Source organism: Gopherus flavomarginatus, chromosome 1, assembly GCF_025201925.1.
Source record: "Gopherus flavomarginatus isolate rGopFla2 chromosome 1, rGopFla2.mat.asm, whole genome shotgun sequence".
Taxonomy (NCBI): Eukaryota; Metazoa; Chordata; order Testudines; family Testudinidae; genus Gopherus; species Gopherus flavomarginatus.
The window spans coordinates 263,254,955-263,275,108 of record NC_066617.1 but is presented as its reverse complement, the minus strand read 5'-3'; the positions used below and the strand labels follow the sequence as shown (position 1 = coordinate 263,275,108).

General features: G+C 43.9%; 1 protein-coding gene across 2 annotated transcripts in view; it reads left to right on the top strand.

Moving 5' to 3' along the window:
* Nucleotides 1–20,154, top strand: part of MYO16 (myosin XVI) — a 592,718-nt gene that overhangs the window by 283,520 nt on the left and 289,044 nt on the right. For both annotated transcript variants that reach the window (XM_050946813.1, XM_050946805.1), the window contains exons 8-9: nucleotides 13,257–13,332; nucleotides 19,001–19,154. In XM_050946813.1, coding sequence (XP_050802770.1) covers nucleotides 13,257–13,332; nucleotides 19,001–19,154 — 230 coding nt within the window. The remainder of the gene's footprint in view (nucleotides 1–13,256; nucleotides 13,333–19,000; nucleotides 19,155–20,154) is intronic.

Here is a 20,154-nt window from a genome sequence, read left to right as displayed (position 1 = left end):
CATGCAATAGCCCTCCCATTAGGAGGCAAGTACCGGCACTTATATGCATGCAAATAAAGTGGTTTTTCTGGTTTCCCTTCATTGAACATTAGCTAGAGAGAGAAAAGGAAAATTAACTAAAGGCACTGTTGCTAGGCAGATTTCAGGAGGCAACAGAGAACCTGCAGTTCAGAAGATAAACACCGGAGGGCACCCCAACACAAGAAAACAGGAACCATGACTTCTAAGGCAAAAATTAACGCCGAAGAACAAATCAAAGAAGCTGAACACAGGCGACAACTGGAAATAAAACAAAAAGAGATGGAGATGAAAGAAAGAGAAGAACAGATCAAAGAGGCAGCACACAAAAGAAAACTAGAAGAAGAAGAGATGGCCTACCGAAGGAAACAAGCAGAAGATGAGTTGGCCCACAGAAGGAAGCAAGAAGAAGAGGAGGCGGCCCACCACCGAGAAATGGAAAAAACAACAAAAAGAGAATGAAGAGAAGGAAAAACAGAGAAAACATGAACTGGAGTTGGCAAAAGCTGGGCTGCCTGTGCCAGCCAACCCTAACAACCCGGCGCCAAATATTGCTCCACAGCACAGAAAATTTCCCACCTACAAGGCAGGTGATGACACCGAGGCCTTCTTGGAAAATTTTAAAAGAGCCTGTCTTGGGTACAGCATTCCCGAAGACCAGTACATGGTAGAATTGAGGTCACAGCTCAGTGGACCTTTAGCAGAGGTGGCAGCTGAAATGCCTAAGCACCAAATGAATGACTATAAACTTTTCCTAACCAAGGCCAGATACAGGATGGGGATAACCCCAGATCATGCCCGTCGGCGCTTCAGAACCCAAAAGTGAAAACCAGAGGTGTCATTTCCCAAACACGCCTACTACATTGCAAAAAACTATGAGGCCTGGCTAACAGGAAACAACATTCAAACCTTGGAAGAACTGAACCTCCTCATACAAATGGAGCAGTTCTTGGATGGTGTTCCTGAAGACATCACACGGTACATACAAGATGGAAACCCCAAGAATATCGCTGAGGCGGGGGAGATTGGAGCCAAATGGATGGAACTGGCAGAAAGCAAGAAAGCTACTGTCAAGGGGAACGATTACCCCAGGGGGCACACAAACCATAAACCCTACAACCGAGGACAGCCAAAGACCCCACATACCACCCAAGTAAAGCCACAGATACCCTACCCTTCAACCTCACCAGTCTCCAGTAACTCACCTCGGCCCAGTGACCCATCAGATGGAAGATGCTTTAAGTGTAATGAACTGGGACATATCAAGGCCAAGTGTCCCAAGAACACCATGCAAGTGCAATTCATTACACCACCATCACACCAAAGATCCCCAGGCCCGGATGCCTCTCAAATACCCTTGGAGCGAAGGGAAAATTTGAGAGTGGGCGGAAAAAAGGTTACTGCGTGGAGAGACACGGGGGCACAAGTGTCAGCTATCCACCAATCCTTCGTTGACCCCAAATTCATCAACCCAAAGGCCAAAGTTACAATTTACCCCTTCATGTCACAAGCTGTAGACTTGCCTACAGCTCAACTGCCTGTCCAGTACAAAGGCTGGTCAGGAATGTGGACTTTTGCAGTCTATGACAATTATCCTATCCCCATGCTACTGGGGGAAGACTTGGCCAACCAGGTGAGGCGGGCCAAGAGAGTGGGAATGGTTACACGTAGCCAAACCAGGCAAGCTTCCAGACCCATTCCTGTTCCTGAACCGTCCACAGAGGCCCCGTCTGTGTTACCAGAGACCCAGACAGAGGTAGTGGACCCAGATTCCATGCCTACCACTGAAACAGCCACAGCATCTCCAGTCCCAGGCCCGGAACTGGAACAGCAACCAGCACCAGCAAGTGCAACCCCATCTTCAAACTCAACGCCAGAGGGCGCCAGCGAGCCAGAACTGGCAGAAGCAAAAGACAACCATACCCAAAAGGCTCAGCCAGAGCCTAAAATACCCTCAGGTGCACCAGCGGAGAGCGGTTCACCAGCAACGGAAACAACCCCATCACCTACATCGCTTCCAGAGGGACCAAGCCCAAGTCCACAGTCTGAGGAAGAACTGGTGACCCCAGCCTCAAGGGAACAGTTCCAGACTGAGCAGGAAGCAGATGACAGCCTTCAGAAAGCTTGGGCGGTGGCCCGGAGCACCCCACCGCCTCTCAGCTCTTCTAATCGATCCCGGTTTGTTATAGACCAAGGACTTTTATACAAGGAAATTCTTTCTGGTGGACACCGGGAAGAATGGCAGCCGCAAAAACAGTTGGTGGTTCCAACTAAGTACCGGGAGAAGCTCTTAAGCTTAGCCCATGATCATCCCAGTGGCCATGCTGGGGTGAACAGAACCAAAGACCGGTTGGGGAAGTCCTTCCACTGGGAGGGGATGGGCAAGGATGTTGCCAAGTATGTCCGGTCTTGTGAGGTATGCCAAAAAGTGGGAAAGCCTCAAGACCAGGTCAAGGCCCCTCTCCAGCCACTCCCCATAATTGAGGTCCCATTTCAGCGAGTAGCTGTGGATATTCTGGGCCCTTTCCCAAAAAAGACGCCCAGAGGAAAGCAGTACGTACTGACTTTAGTGGACTTTGCTACCCGATGGCCGGAAGCAGTAGCTCTAGGCAACACCAGGGCTAACACTGTGTGCCTGGCCCTAACAAACATCTTTGCCAGGGTAGGTTGGCCCTCCGACATCCTTACAGATTCAGGGTCTAATTTCCTGGCAGGGACCATGGAAAAACTGTGGGAAACTCATGGGGTGAATCACTTGGTTGCCACCCCATACCACCATCAAACCAATGGCCTGGTGGAAAGGTTCAATGGAACTTTGGGGGCCATGATACAAAAATTCATCAACGAATTCTCCAATAATTGGGACCTAGTGTTGCAGCAGTTGCTGTTTGCCTACAGGGCTGTACCACATCCCAGTTTAGGGTTTTCACCATTTGAACTTGTGTATGGTCACGAGGTTAAGGGGCCATTACAGTTGGTGAAGCAGCAATGGGAGGGGTTTACGCCTTCTCCAGGAACTAACATGCTGGACTTTGTAAGCAACCTACAAAGCACCCTCCGACACTCTTTAGCCCTTGCTAAAAAGAACCTACAGGATGCTCAAAAAGAGCAAAAGGCCTGGTATGACAGACATGCCAGAAATCGGTCCTTCAAGGTAGGAGACCAGGTTATGGTCTTGAAGGCGCAACAGGCCCATAAGATGGAAGCCTCATGGGAAGGGCCATTCACGGTCCAAGAGCGCCTGGGAGCTGTAAACTACCTCATAGCATTTCCCAATTCCTCACTAAAGCCTAAAGTGTACCATGTTAATTCTCTCAAGCCTTTCTATTCCAGAGACTTACAGGTTTGTCAGTTTACAGTCCAGGGAGAGGATGCTGAGTGGCCTGACGGTGTCTACTACAACGGGAAAAAAGACGGTGGCGTGGAAGAGGTGAACCTCTCAACCACTCTGGAACGTCTGCAGCGGCAGCAAATCAAGGAGCTGTGCACTAGCTTCGCCCCATTGTTCTCAGCCACCCCAGGACGGACTAAACGGGCATACCACTCCATTGATACAAGTAATGCTCACCCAATCAGAACCCCACCCTACCGAGTGTCTCCTCATGCCCAAGCTGCTATAGAACGGAAAATCCAAAACATGCTACAGATGGGTATAATCCGCTCATCTACCAGTGCATGGGCATCTCCAGTGGTTCTGGTACCCAAACCAGATGGGGAAATACGCTTTTGCGTGGACTACCGTAAGCTAAATGCTGTCACTCGTCCGGACAACTATCCAATGCCACGTACCGATAAGCTATTGAAAAAGTTGGAACGTGCCCAGTTCATCTCTACAATAGACTTAACCAAGGGGTACTGGCAAGTACCGCTAGATGAACCTGCCAAGGAGAGGTCAGCATTCGTCACCCATGCGGGGGTGTATGAATTCAATGTCCTTCCTTTCGGCCTTCGAAATGCACCCGCCACCTTCCAGAGGCTGGTAGATGGTCTACTAGCTGGACTGGAAGAATTTGCAGTTGCCTACCTCGATGATGTGGCCATTTTTTCAGACTCCTGGCCCGAACACCTACTACACCTGGAAAAGGTCTTTGAGCGCATCAGGCAGGCAGGACTAACTGTTAAGGCCAAAAAGTGTCAAATAGGCCAAAACAGAGTGACTTACCTGGGGCACCAGGTGGGTCGAGGAACCATAAACCCCCTACAGGCCAAGGTGGATGCTATCCAAAAGTGGCCTGTCCCAAGGTCAAAAAAACAGGTCCAATCCTTCTTAGGCTTGGCCGGATACTACAGGCAATTTGTACCACACTACAGCCAAATCGCTGCCCCACTGACCGACCTGACCAAAAAGACCCAGCCAAATGCAGTTAAGTGGACTGATGAGTGTCAAAAGGCCTTTACCCAACTTAAGGCAACGCTCATGTCTGACCCTGTGCTCAGGGCCCCGGATTTTGACAAGCCATTCCTAGTAACCACAGATGCATCTGAGCGTGGTATAGGAGCAGTGCTCATGCAGGAAGCAACAGATCACAACTTCCATCCTGTCGTGTTTCTCAGCAAGAAACTGTCTGAGAGGGAAAGTCACTGGTCAGTCAGTGAAAAGGAATGCTATGCCATTGTGTACGCCCTGGAAAAGCTACGCCCATATGTTTGGGGACGGCGGTTCCAACTACAAACTGACCATGCTGCACTAAAGTGGCTTCATACTGCCAAGGGGAACAACAAGAAACTTCTTCGTTGGAGTTTAGCTCTCCAAGATTTTGATTTTGAAATTCAACACATCACAGGAGCTTCTAATAAAGTTGCTAATGCACTCTCCCGTGAGAGTTTCCCAGAATTCAGTAGTTAAAAAGTGTTCTTAAAATGTAAAAGTCTGTTAGTTATATACTTAGGAGTATATGTAAAGGTGTATGTGTTGTATTAATCTGTTTATTTTCAAGTTCTAGAAGGAAATCGCCGCCAGTGAGCTTCCCCACTGTCTGCAATTTGGGGGGCGTGTCATAAACAGATAGCTAAGGGTTAATGTCTCTTTCACCTGAAGCACCTGACCAGAGGACCAATCGGGAAACCGGATTTTTTTCAACTTTGGGTGGAGGGATTTGAGTGTCTTTGTCTTTTGTTTTCTGCCTGCCTGCTTTCTCTGAGCTTTGGAGAAGTAGTTCTACTTTCTAGTCTTCTGTTTCCAAGTGTAAGGACAAAGAGATCAGATAGTAAGTTATATGGTTTCTTTTCTTTGGTATTTGCATGAATATAAGTGCTGGAGTGCTTTGATTTGTATTCTTTTTGAATAAGGCTGTTTATTCAATATTCTTTTAAGCAATTGACCCTGTGTTGTATCATCTTAATACAGAGAGAACATTTGTACTTATTTTTCTTTCTTTTTATATAAAGCTTTCTTTTAAAACCTGTTGGAGTTTTTCTTTACTTCAGGGAAATTAAGTCTGTACTCACCAGGAAATTGGTGGGAGAAAAAAATCAAGGGGAGATTTGTGTGTTGAATTGCTAGCCTGACTTTGCATTCCCTCTGGGGAAATAGAAAAGTACTTTTTGTTTCCAGGATTGGGAACAGAAAGGAAGATTCACTCTGTTTGAATTCACAAAACTTGTGTCTGTGTATCTTTCCAGGAGCACCTGAAGGGGGGAAGGGAAAAAGGATTATTTCCCTTTGTTGTAAAACTCAAGGGATTTGGGTCTTGGGGTCCCCAGGAAAGGTTTTTCAGGGGAACCAGAGTGCCCCAAAACACTCTAATTTTTTGGGTGGTGGCAGCAGGTACCAGGTCCAAGCTGGTAACTAAGCTTGGAGGTTTTCATGCTAACCCCCATATTTTGGACGCTAAGGTCCAAATCTGGGACTAAGGTTATTACAAGGAGAGCTTCTCTTGACGACATAGCTACTGCCACTCGTGGAGTGGGTTTTATGTTGATGGGAGAGCTCTCTCCCATTGGCATAGAGCAGCTACAAGAGCCATCTTATGTTGGCACAGCTGCATTACTACAGCTGTGGCACTGTAAGCTCGCTAGTCTAGACATGCTCTAAGCCATACTCAGTGACTTTCACTGTTCTATAGCAGTATCCAGATAGTGAGTTACTGTGCAGTAAGCTGGTTTTGCTGGAGATCTACAACTTAGATTGTAATTGCCAGCACAGTAATTCACTGAATAGACAAGCCCCAAATATTTATATTCAGTAATTTAGAAAAAAAATTATCCACTCAGATCTACAACATGGATCTAGACTCAGATATTCTGATTTCCCTGTATGTACATATCATTGTACATTGATATAATTGGTAGTATCTTTCATGCATGTAGTGAGAGCTTATTATTAAAAGAATAAATCTGACATTTAACATTTATAATATTTAACAAAGCAGTGGTTAAAGACTGTGGAGACTGAAAACTGATATTATTGAGAGGTTTGCATATAGAGTGAAATTTATCTTTCAATATCAAGGCTCTCAGCAGAGCAGAAAACCCATTGTTCCACTGTACCCTGCAGAGCAATGAGTGATTTTGTGCACAGTCTGTGTACTAGAAGTGAGATTTGTGCTAGCTGTACATTAACTAACATGAAATGGGGGGTTGAGGGTAGACCAAGGGAAAGGTTCCGAGGTGTAGCCACTGGATCTACATTGACATTCCGATTCAGTAGTCAAATGGCCACAAGGATTGTGGCACTTGTTCCTGTCCAGGGACTGGAGTGGTGGTTGTGAAGGGAGTCATAGGTCTACCCAGTGTTCTGACTGCTGATTGAGGAATGTATTTTGTTTCACTTACACCCAAGTGTAATTCACCTGCATAGGTGCATGTGTGTGTGTTTCTTTATGTAAGATTGCAATTATTCAGTAAGAGAAGAATGTATATCAACAAGTTTCAAATTTGGTGTGTTCTGGACAAATGAAAAACTGACTGAATTTGCCAACAAAAGCAAATGAAACAACTCTGTTGTTAGGATATAGATATTCAGGCCTGTCTGTAAAGGCCTATACTTAAAGAATTTAGGTGTATTCTTATCACTTAGCTAGTTATAGAGGTATAAAAGAAAGACTCAAAGATCACTGTCTGTGTAATGGCCTTCTCTTACTGTGACAGGCTAAGGCCTTCAGCTAAGATGTAGTTAGGCAGCCATAAGCTGGGAAGTGTATGGTCACATCGTCACATTCCAAACTAGTCACATTGAAATAAGGTGCTATTGGGCTATTAGGAATACAATCCTATCCTGATATTCCTATTACCTCCGGAGGAGGGGTAGAGCCTAGAAGATGTAAAAGGAAACTTAGTTTGATAGCATCCTGTTCGGCAAGAACTCACTTATTAATAGACACAGCTGGAAAACCCTTATGTCTGTATAAATGTAATTGTGAAATCCTCACTTCTGTATTGTTTTGTATGTTTATTTGCATGGTCTCTGTCTGGTCCTGTGATTGTTTCTGTCTGCTGTATAATTAATATTGTTAAGTGTAAACCAATAAAGGTGGTGGAATATAATTGGTTAAATAACCATGTTACAATATGTTAGGATTGGTTAGTTAAATTTCAGTAAAATGATTGGTTAAGGAACAGCTAAGCAAAACTCAGGTTTTACTATATAGTCTGCAGTCAATCAGGAAGGTGCGGGGGATGGGAATAGGGACTGGGGGTGGGGGAATTAAAATCATGTCTTGCTAAAGGGGAAAATGGGAATAGGGGATGGGAACAGGAACAGGGACACAGGCAAGGCTCTGTGGTGTCAGAGTTGGGAAGGGGGTTACAGAGGAAGGAAACTGGAGTCATGCTTGCTGGAAGTTTACCCCTATAAACATCGAATTGTTTGCGAGTTTGGACTTTGGGTATTGTTGCTCTCTGTTCATGCGAGAAGGACCAGGGAAGTGAGAGGGTGAAGGAATAAGCCCCCTAACACCTGTCTGCTACCTCCTCCCAGGAAGTGTGGGCTGGCGAGGAGAGTTAATTCCCTTGAGGAACTCCATACTTTTTACAAGTGTAAGTTTAAAAATCATTTAAAAATAATAAGCACACAACCATTCCTTATGAAGATATTCTTTCACATATAGTATTTGGCACAACCACATTAGGAAAAACAAGAGTTAAAATTATTTGATTTGCTAAGGATAGATCCACAGTTATCTGTCTTTTTGTCTGTAGGATCTATAATGTATCATTAGATATTACAATTCATGTTACGTTAATTATCTCTACTTTAGTCACAGTCTCCATAGAATTGACATACCTGCAGAAGGAGGCATTTTCAGAAGACTATGTGTTTCCTAGGATTGGCATACTGTAGCTACTGTAGAAATCCATTCCTTTATGGATGCAGCCCTATTCTATGAAGAGATATGCCAGCTGGATTTTAACCTCCTGCTTCTAAAGCATGTAAACGAAATTAGTTTCAAACCAAAGCAGCCAGGTATTCACTATCCAGGAGCAGGAGTTATAAAGTAATTGAAATTAGCAGTGACCTGAATAACTTAGCCTTAGTGATGTGCATCAAGGATTTCCAGCTGGAATAATTTCAACAGCAAGAAGCAATGATATTACAGCAGGGCCCAAGACCAAAATTTAGACTTACCCCAGAAGCTGCCTATTCTTCCTGAATTGTAAGAGAATAAAATAAGTGTTTTAGTACTACCACTACTTCTTTCTAGAATCACTGTTAAAGAGATTATGCAATTGCTGCTGATTTAGTCTGCTCAGTGACTAAGCAGAGTAGATGTCATTTGTAATGGAAAAACACACAAAGATTTGTTAGGGGTTCTAACTCATGAACAGGGTTAATTGGATTTGGAATTCACTATTATAGTTGCTGTCCCTGCTGCTACTACCAGAAAGGAAAACCAGAATTAGAATGGAGAGGAGCTTGAAGTAGTTTTAGAAATAAATTATTTTAGCAGTATTCCATAAACAATATTTGCCTACTTTGCATTTATCAAGTAATTCCCCATTCTTCTATTTTTTTATTAACTTGTTTGTGTCTTCCTAGTACTTGTATTATTTCTTTCGGAACAGTTTTCCTATCGCTAGCCTTTTTTGCTGTCAAACTGTTCCTTCCATGACAAGTTGCATCTATGCTACTAGCCTTCTGCTGGCATCCCATCCAGGTCTCATTTTTCTTTAGATCTTTTCTTAGTTTGATCTAAAGCCGAGATTCTCAAATTGGGGGTTGTGACCCTTCAGGCAGTCACAAAGTGGTTACATGGGGGTCACATGCTATTAGCTCCGTGGGGCTGACAGTTCCCAGCCCTCATTAAATTAATTTATCCCCCCCCCGCTTTTAATGTATAAGATGGGGTTACACTCAGAGACTTGCTATGTGAAAGGGGTCACTAATTCAAAAAGTTTGAAAAGTCTAAGGAATCTTTTATTTTCTGACTGATCTACCTTTGTTCATTTAATCCTCAACTGCCTGGTTGTGTTTACTTTGTGAGCATTGTGCCTTTTACTATATATTCCAAGCTGCCCAAAAGACCTCTCTTCTTTTCTCAGCTGTGTATCCACGTGCTCTGTATATTCCCCACCCCTTCTTAGTGCAATTTCTTACTTCTTTCTTTCTAATCATTCCATTTATCAGAGTAGACAATGTACAAGCAGCGTTTGCTGTACAAATATCTTAAGAGGCTGCAGTACAATACAATGGCAGGAACGTCAAAAAAACATTTGTTTGCGGCACTCTTGCAAGAGGAATGGAAACATTCTTCTGTTGACAGTACAATATTGTGTCAAGAGAATTTTTACTATTACTATCAAAGGGGCTGATAAACATAAGGCAAACATCCCAATTTCTCTTAGCAATAAAGAACAGGTTTCCTTTTGTAGTTGCTATGATTCAGTTCCCTAGTTTGGCAGTGACAGTACAGAGTTAGTACAGAGTCAGGGTGTGTCTGCACAGGGAGTTTAATGTGAAGCTCTTTGATGTGCATCTGGTAACTCACAGTATGTACCAATAGCATGCAAATGGGATGCCTGTTCCACTTTCAGTCTGCATCGGGTGAATGCACAGCAGTGGTTTATGTGAACTGAGGGAGTAGAGTTCTCAAAGGTTTCCCCATGGTCATTTGGTTCATGGCTGAGCAATGTGCATCATGGGATTGTTTTCCCTGTGAATTGTGGGATGCAAAGCAGAAGCCATGTGGGTTAAATTTTTTTTAAAGTTTCCATCTCTGGGAGGGCTAGCACTGTTTTCGAAGTGCTGACAGCATTGCACCCGAAATGCACTGCACCACTATGGTGGCAAGCATGAATAAACAAAGGCTGCTTGGGCTGTATTACAACATTCAGACCTGGACACATTTGGCATAGACCTTTGCCTGCTGCACCACTGAGCAGAGGGGGCAGGTGCAGGAGAATATTCAATGGCAGCATCCCTGGCTTCTCCAGCAGCAGGAGAATGCTGCGAAGCTGTTGCAGCAAGATGAAGATGCTGCGCTGTTGGAACAAGAGGACTAGTTCCTGGATCGGCAAACCCATGTGGAATGGTAGGAGAGGATTATTCTGCAGAGAACCAGCAGTGGCAAGAGAATGTCAGTCTGGGAAGGGATACCTCTTTTGAGACCTGTACAAAGCTGCCCCTAAACCGTCAGCAACAGCGTACCAACATGTAGTGTCCCATTACTATAGAGAAGCCGGTTGCCATTGCCATCTGGAAGCTGGCCACCCCAGAACGTTACCAGTCTGTACTCAAACAGTTCAGAGTGGGCAGATCAATTATGGGGACCATTCTTACATAGGTCTGCTGTGTCATCAATATGGTACTGTCTTACCGTGTCATAAAGCTGGGTAATTAATGCTCAGAAGATTATTGATGGCTTTGCACACATGGGAGTCCCAAACTGAATTGAGACAGTTGATGGAACCCATATATCTATAATCTGCACCTGCCAGGATGCAGAATTTATAAATAGGAAGTGGTGTTTCTCCCTGGTGCTCAAAGATTTGGTTGACCACCGCAGCGGGTTTATAGACAAAAATGCAGTTAAATAGTATTAAGTATCAGAAGGGTAGCCGTGTTAGTCTGTAAAAGCAGCAAAGAATCCTGTGGCACCTTATAGACTAACAGACGTTTTGGAGCATGAGCTTTCGTGGGTGAATACCCACTTTGTCAGATGCACGTAGTGGAAATTTCCAGGGGCAGGTATATATGTGCAAGCAAGCTAGAGATAATGAGGTTAGTTCGGTCAGGGAGGATGAGGCCCTGTTCTAGCAGTTGAGGTGTGAAAACCAAGGGAGGAGAAACTGGTTTTGTAGTTGGCAAGCCATTCACAGTCTTTGTTTAATCCTGAGCTGATGGTGTCAAATTTGCAGATGAACTGAAGCTCAGCAGTTTCTCTCTGAAGTCTGGTCCTGAAGTCTGGTCCTAAGAAACTGCACCATCTACTCAGGACATTCGCTACACTAACACCGGAACAAATCAACATACCCTTAGAGCCCCGACCAGGGTTATTCTATCTACTACCCAAGATCCACAAACCCGGAAATCCTGGACGTCCCATCATCTCAGGCATTGGCACTCTCCCTGAAGGACTATCTGGATATGTAGACTCTCTACTCAGACACTCTGCCACCAGCACTCCCAGCTACCTCCGTGACACCATTGATTTCCTGAGGAAACTACAATGCATTGGTGACCTTCCAGAAAACACCATCCTAGCCACCATGGATGTAGAGCTCTCTACACAAACATCCCACACATAAGTTCTGCTTTATTTCTCCTGCAGAGATGTAGATAATGCAGAAAAAAAAATTGGGTCCTGCAATGATTGCCAGCTAGAATATGTGTTACAGGGCATTTCAAACTCAGAAGGGAAAAGTACTGTTTGTAATTGGTATCTTTACCGAACACTCAATGTCTATGTCTAGCTCATGTAAATTATGAACACTAGCCAAATGTATTTTCCTCTAACCTCTGTGTGTTTTTTTCATTGTTTAAATGTGCCGCTGGACATGGGGTAGGGTAGAGGCTGCAGTTGCGCCGTATGCCAGCTGCCATTTTGGCCTGGTGAATGGCACTGGGGCAAGTGGTTTGTTCACTGGGCAGGACAGACAAGGAAAGAAGAAAGGAAAATAGGCAGATGGGCAAGTGCTCTCCATGCCACAGTCCAGAAAGCTGTTGATAGTTGTAGCATTAGCATGAAACAGAGGCAAATTGACTGGACAGAGCAGCCATCATTTTAGAAACAAGTACTGGGAGGCTGAATGAGCAGCATGGGCCATTGGATGGAGGGAGGCAAGTAGGGACTGGAAACTCAGAAGATCATCTAAAATGGTTGTGGCCATGGGGCACCTGGTATAGAAGCTAGAAAGGCAATATAGCATAGTAATAATAAATAATGAATTGTAAAAAAAATCTGTTTACATGGCAAAGTTCCCTACAAGAGAATCTGCCTCTTTGACCCCGACCTGAGTTTCTGGCTGGACTCAGGCTCAGTTGATGCAGAATAGGAATCAGAAAACATTGCAGCAAGGTATAACAGCAGCTGGCTTTCCAGATGGACAGCATCAGGGTCCTGGATCCCAAAAGGATCCTAGATTTCAAGGGACTGCTCCTTTCCAGCATCTTCCTGCTCATCCTCTGGTGGGATTTGCCAGTCTTCCCTGATGTGAGGGAGAGTGCAGCCAGCAGGCTCCACATACTGTCTTGGATGAGTTGTGCTATAATTGTGTAGGATCTTGTCCAGCTCATCATGAAACAGACAGGTCACATGATGCCAACTTGCCTCCTTTTGTCCCTCATTTAATGTATTTACTCCTGAGCTCCTTGCTTGTTATCTGGTACTGGTCAATATCCTGGTTGGTGCCTCTCTCAAACATATGCCTGGCAATGTCCACAAAAAGGGCTTTATTCCAGTGACTGCCACAAGAGCTTCCCCAGTTTCATCTGTTTTAACACCCTTGTGTTGACAAGCTCTTGGTTAAATGTGTGGAATGTTTGGGATCTGGGCCATGGCAGGTGGGAGATGTTAATCTGTCATTGCTGATGGGAATTACCTCTGCATGTGCAGAGTGTATGTATGCCTGAGATACACTGAAACTTGGAGAAGAAATCCTAGGCTTGTGGAAGTATTGTACATTGTGTTCACATCTTAGTTTAGAAACAGCTAAGGTTGGTTGGAGCAGGTGGACCATATCACTATATGGCTTCCCATGGTAAGGAAGTACTGACTAAAGAGACCTTTTAAATTGAATTGTAACTGTGATATTCACATCATGCTTTCGTTACTTCAAAAATATTTTTTTTCCTTTTCTAGACAAACCTTGTGAAACTGCTGTTGATGCATCAGGCAAACCCCAGTCTTCTCAACTGCAGTGATGAAAAGCCCTCAGGTGGGTGATGATCCATTAATGTTATTTATGTGCTAATAAATGTGATAGTAATTTATTTTTTCCTCAGCAAATGGGGCTATCCTTCACTCATCATCTGTATACTGTTGTCTTAGCCCACCAGGCAAAGAGTAAGTTGTTTTGTATGGAGGCATGTGAATGCCTCAAAAGGAATTTTACTGCATAATTCCACCACAAGAATGGATCATGTAATTTCAAAGAGACTGACTCAAGAAGGTCTGAGAGGTTATGTGTTCACAAGATATTGTTGTAGTTGGGGTGCTTTTCACCTCTCACCTTTGGGTTCTGAAGCTGTGGCATTATGCAAGGACCAATGCCTTAAAAGGCCTTCTTAAAGTTATGGAATAGGTGATGTGATGGGGCAAGGCCAGATGGCTACAGTAAAGTAGTAAGAACAGGTATTTTAGCCCCAGGCTAAACACATCCCTGGTACCATAATAACCAAATGGCAGTTGCTCCAGGTTAATCAAGATACCTGGGGCCAATTAAGATCCTTCTAGAAGGCAGTGGAGATAGCTACATTGATTGGGACACCTGAAGCCAATCAAAGGCTGGCTAGAACTACTTAAAAGTCTCCCAGTTAGTCAGTGAGGTGCACGTGTGAGGAGCTGGGAGCAAGAGGCGCAAGGAGTTGAGAGGGTGTGCTGCTAGAGGACTGAGGAATATAAGCATTATCAGACACCAGGAGGAAGATCCTGTGGTGAGGATAAAGAAGGTGTCTGGAGGAGGTCATGGGGAAGTAGCCCAGGGAGTTGTAGCTGTCATGCAGCTGTTACAGGAGGCACTATAGACAGCTGCAATCCACAGGCCCCTGGGCTGGAACCCGGAGTAGAGGGCGGGCCCAGGTTCCCCCCAAACCTCCCAGTTCCTGATCAGACACAGGAGGAGTTGACCCAAACTGTGGGTGAGATCACTGAGGTGAGCAAATCCGCCAATAAGCGCAGGACCCACCAAGGTAGAGGAGGAACTTTGTCACAGTGATGATTTATTCAAGAGTATGTATGTAACCCTTCTGCCGGGAAGATTTGGCAGGAACAAGGGCCTGGTTCAGTATTTAGGGCTTTCTTTTCAACAATACAACACAAAACCGGCTCAAGCCCCTACCCAGTGACCTGGGACAATTACACACCACCCCCTGGTGCCTCTAAGAGGCAATGCTTCCCCTCTTGTAAGCACAGAGTCTGAGTGTAGCAAAAAAAAAAAATTAAAGGAGGGAAATAACACGGCATTAATTTGGGAAAACACTGCAAACAGGGTTCATAAACATAAACCATGAGTAAAAGACCCACTCCCAAAATAAGTTGGGTAATGTCATTTTCCCTCAGGTTCTTATGTCCAGCAACCAAAAGTCCCTTTAATGTGCCAATCCCTTCTCTGCATCCCACTCACAGTTGTTGTCCTTGATCAGTGCAGACCCAGAGTTCAGAGGTGCATCTGCAGAGTTTACCTCCCACCCTGGGTGGAGGGGGGTAAGGTGGCACCTTACTCGCTCTGCTGCCTGGGAACTTGCTTGTAGCACCTCTCCACCATCTGCCCTGCTGGCTGATTGCTACACCTGTCTGCCAGCCACGCTACTGGCCGATTGCTGCACCTCTCTGTGGGGCTCCGCTTTGGCCCTCTCCACTGGCTGCCTGATTACCTTGCCTGTCTACTGGCCGCTCTGCCAGCCAATTACTGAGATGTCTTCAGGTCCCGCCACTTTACACAGCTCTAAGTGAGTTCAGCTGTTAGCGGGGGAGCTTCGCTGCTGATACACACAAGGCAGTCTCTTGCATCAGAAACAATGTCCCAAAGCACATTTAACACTTAGACCTAGGTATCAGTGATTTCAGCTCTGCAGTTTGTAAGAATACTCTAAGTTGAGTCTAAATTAGTTCTTTTATTACACGGTGGAGAAATGAAGAGTCAAATGTTTCTAAGACTCTTAAGCAGGGCTCACACCACCCACTCTCAACTCACTGGGCTTTGATACCCATGTCCCCTGCCTAGCAAGTGCCGTTTAATTGAGGGTGAGTCTCTCAATCAGAATATGCCAAGTAGTTGTGCTTCCCTTGATCATACAACAAGAATAACAACACTTTTTTTTATTTTTAGAGAGGAGGGATAGCTCAGTGATTTGAGCATTGGCCTGCTAAACTCAGGGGTGTGAGTTCAATCTGTGAGATAGCTACTTAGGGATCTGGGGCAAAAAGTCAGTACTTGGTCCTGCTAGTGAAGGCAGGGGGCTGGACTCAATGACCTTTCAGGGTCCCTTCCAGTTCTATGAGATAGATATTTCTCCATATATTTTTTATTATTATTTTTATTATTACTCCTTCCCCAATAACAAGAAGACTAGGGATCCAACACTAGCCAAAAATGATCATTTGGGCAAGCAATCCCATCATGCTGAGCACGTAGGCAGGGTGGGTGTACCCATGCAAGCAAGATCAGCTCCTGAAGTGCTCTTCCACAGCTCATCACTAGATGTTGGGGAGAGCTCATTCAGACTCTGCTTACATGTATTTTAAAATAATAGCATTTCTTGTATATTTTATATAAATTGTGCCTTCTCTTATGGAAAGTCATCCAAAAAACCTGAGAATATAATAAAAAAAATCCATTCATAAAATGTCTTCTTTATAACTTTTAGTATTATTTTTAGCATATATTTAATTTTCTTATTCCTATGGTGACTTGGTTTTGGTGGTTCCTGTCTTTCTCTACATCCCCATAGCCAGATTTAGATGCTACAATGTTGGATGCTCATCTGCATGATTTTCAGAGATGCTCTGGATTGACAGGCATAACCCGTTAGCCCTGATCAAGATATCATGATCAACTCAGTTATCAAAGGGCAGCGTGTTTGCCAGTGTACTGCAACCCTTTCTTTTTGCATAGATGGCTGCCCCTGCAAAAACTACCTCTACCCCTCTTCTGCAGGCCTTCCTTGTTACTTCTTCCTCCACCCACCAACCAGCCCATTGCTCCTCCAGAGTACCTGGCCGCATGCTACTGTTGCTCTTCATATAGGGTGGCACAGCAGCAGCTGCTAAATGAACTCTGGATGTTTAATAATGTTGCAAAAGCAGTTCACCCTGCTCCATTGTATTGCTGCTTTGAGGCACTTCTCTAACTCACCAGACTCAAAGAGCAGCACTGTCATTGTCTCAGAAGGAAATTTCCTCAGAGTAGAAGCAAGGAAATAAATGATTTTGAAATTGGGCTGTATGTAGAATATAGAAAGAGGAAATGGAAGTCTAGTACTGTAAAAAACTGGAGTCTTATTGGCAGGCTAGGAGAAGTAGTATCCTCAGCATAATTCATCTTATAAATAAGGCAACGATTTTGTCATGGAGGTCGTAGAAGTCACAGATTCTGTGACTTCCAGAGACCTTTGTGACTTCAGCCCATGGTGTCTGGAAGCTGCAGGGTTCCCTGCTGCCTGAGAACTTCAGGCAGCTAGGCCCTGGGAGCTCTGAGCCGCTGTGGGCGGCAGAGGGTGCTCTGCAGCTCCCAGCCTGTCATAAACAGATAAGTAAGAGTTACTAGAACAGGAGTACTTCATATCTCCTTTGCCTGTAAAGAGTTAACAATATCAGTGAGCCTGGCTGTCACCTGACCAGAGGACCAATCAGAGGACAGGATACTTTCAAATCTTGAGGGAGGGAAGTTTTTGTGTGTGCTGTTAGTTTTTGGTTGTTGTTCACTCTGGGGGCTCAGAGGGACCAGACATGCAACCAGGTTTCTCTCCAATCTCTCTGATACAGGCTCTTATATGTCCAGAATAGTAAGTACTAGGTAGATAAGGCGAGTTAGGCTTATGTTTGTTTTCTTTATTTGCAAATGTGTATTTGGCTGGAAGGAGTTCAAATTTGTATTTTGCTGAAAGGATTTTAATTTGTACTTGTATACTTAGGCTGGGAGGGTATTCCCAGTGTCTATAGCTGAAGGACCCTGTAACATATTCCATCTTAAAGTTACAAAGATAATTTTTACTGTTTTTTCTTTAATTAAAAGCTTTTCTTGTTTAAGAACTTGATAGTTTTTTTTTTTATTCTGGTGAGACCGCAGGGGACTGGGTCTGGATCCACCAGGGAATTGGTGAAGAGAAAGGAGGGAAGGGGGAGAGAAAGGTTAATTTTCTCTCTGTGTTAGGATTACTTTCCCTCTCAGGGAGAGTCTGGGAGAGGGAGAGAGAAGGAGGGGGAAAGGTGAATTTTCCTCTCTGTTTTGAGATTCAAGGAGTTGAATCACAGTAATCTTCCAGGGTAACCCAGAGAGGGGAAACCTGGCAGAGGCAACGGTGAGGGAAAGGGTTTACTTTCCTTGTGTTAAGATCCAGAGGGTCTGGGTCTTGGAGGTCCCCGGGCAAGGTTTTGGGGGGACCAGAGTGTACCAGGCACTGGAATTCCTGGTTGGTGGCAGCGCTACAAGTACTAAGCTGGTAATTGAGCTTAGAGGAATTCATGCTGGTACCCCATCTTTTGGACGCTAAGGTTCAGAGAGGGGAATTATACCATGACACAGCCCCTGTTGGGGGCTGGGAGATCCTGCATCTCCCAGTCATTGCAGGCAGTGGGGAGACACCTGGAGCTGCCAGCCCTCACAGGCAGCCAGTCGGACACCCCAAGCTCCCGGCCTCTGAGTCACAGGCAGTGGAGGACCCGCAGCTCAGAGCTGGGCCTCCCACCGGTGGAGTGAGGATCTTCAGCTTGCATTTTGTTATGTATATTTTTAGTAAAAGTCACGGATAGGTCACAGGTTTCCATGATGTTTTATTTGTCCGTGATCTATCTGTGACTTTTACTAAAAATATGCATGATAAAATCTTAGTCTTACTTATAAATAAAATATTAAAGGTGAAGAAGGCAAATACACTGGAAAAGATGAGCAACCAAAGAAATGTGTAGTACATGAAACAAAGCATTATTATGAAAAATCCTTCTGTGGAAGTGCAATGCCTTACCTTCTGAGGAAAGGTTGCAATGAGTGAACATAAGCCATCTGAAAACTTAAACCTTAACTCAGAATATCCACATAGCACAAAAAAAAAAGGTGCTTTCAGCACTTCAATTTGTGCAAATAATATACAATTGTAGGTGTCAGACTCATTTGTGTGTGTGGGTGTGGGGGGAAATACCAAGAGCTTTCAGTACTCTCTTTTGTTCAAAAACATGGTTTGATTATTGTTTGCAGTGTTTTTGTTGCCATGTTGGTCCCAGGATATTAGAGAGGAAAGGTGGGTGAGGTAATATCTTTCTCTGTGTAGTTCGAAAGTTCGCCTCTTTCACTGACAGAGGTTGGTCCAATAAAAGATATTACCGAACCCAACCCATCGCTCTAATTCTTCTGTTGTGTAATTCAATATTTTTATCTTCCTGTAGTTTACATAATGTTGAATGGTTTAGCTCCTGGTAGAATGAGACTGGCTTTGAAGTACTGTAAACAATTATGATGTAATTTCATACAGAAGGCATCATACATTATTTTTTTAATCAATAACCTGGAGCACTATTTTGTGATAAAGATCAGGAGCAGTGCGTGTCTTTTTGACAAAATGTTGACATTAACCTTTATTAAAACTTAATCTGATCTGGAGTTTTGAGTCAAGTAGGGTTTTGCTGTTCTACTTTCTTGTGACTGATAGTCTTGTTATGCCACTGTCTAGATATTGCAGCTTCTGAATTTATTGAGGAAATGCTGCTGAAGGCTGAAACTGTATGGGAGGAAAAAATGAAAGACCCTTTATCTGTTTCTGCTTTATCACAAGAAGAGCCATATGAAGAGATCATCCAAGATCTGCCTGCACTTTCCAATAAACTGTAAGTTTTTTTTTTTATTAAGAGTGTACTATTAAAGTGCTAAAATGTTGGGGCAAGATTTTCCTGAAGATTGTATGCACAACCAATGGGCTAATTGGGTTCCTCATTTTAGAAAGTTGCTTTATGTTTTTCTGGTTTTGGTCCCCCATCTCTACTAAGTTTGCTTTAATTTGGTACATCAATGAAGGCTATGAAGTATGGTAAGAAGAACATAATGTATTGTTATGTTGGTCAGTAAAAATTCCTGAGTTATTTTAGCAGAATTACTGTGGGGTACCACTTTAGACTCTGTTAGGATATAAATATTCAGGCTTGTCTGCAAAGGCATACACTTTAAGAATGTAGGTGTATTCTTATAATCACTTAGGTAGTTACAGAGGTACAAAACAAGAATCAAAATCAGTCTGCCTGTTTATAGGCCTTCTCTCACTATGATAGTCTAAAGCCTTATTCTTAGGCTAAGGCCTTTGGCTAAACAGTAGAGGCAGCCATGAGCTGGGAAGTGAATGGTCATGTCCTCACCAATCACAGTGAAATAAGGTAGTTCTGGGCTGTTAAAAAAGTGATCCAATCTATCACCTCCAGAGAAAGGGAAGAGCCTAGAAGACTTAAACTCATTTATCAATAGCTGGGATGTGAAATCCTGATTTCTTTCTTGTTCTATCACTGTAGTCCCCATTTCCCTACTGTTTGTCTGTATAATCTTTGTCGGGTTCTGTGATTGTTTCTGTCTGCTGTACAATTAATTTTGATGAGTGTAAACTAATTAAGGTAGTGGAATTTAATTGGTTAGATAATCATATTATAAAATGTTAGGATTGGTTAGTTAAATTTCAGTAAAATGATTGGTTAAGATATAGCTAAGCAGAACTCAAGTTTTATTATATAGTCTGCAGTCAATCAGGAAGTAAGGGGTAGGGGTGGTAAATTGAAATCATGTTTTGCTAAACTGGGAATGGGAACAGGGAATGGGAACAGGGACACAGGCAAGGCTCTGTGG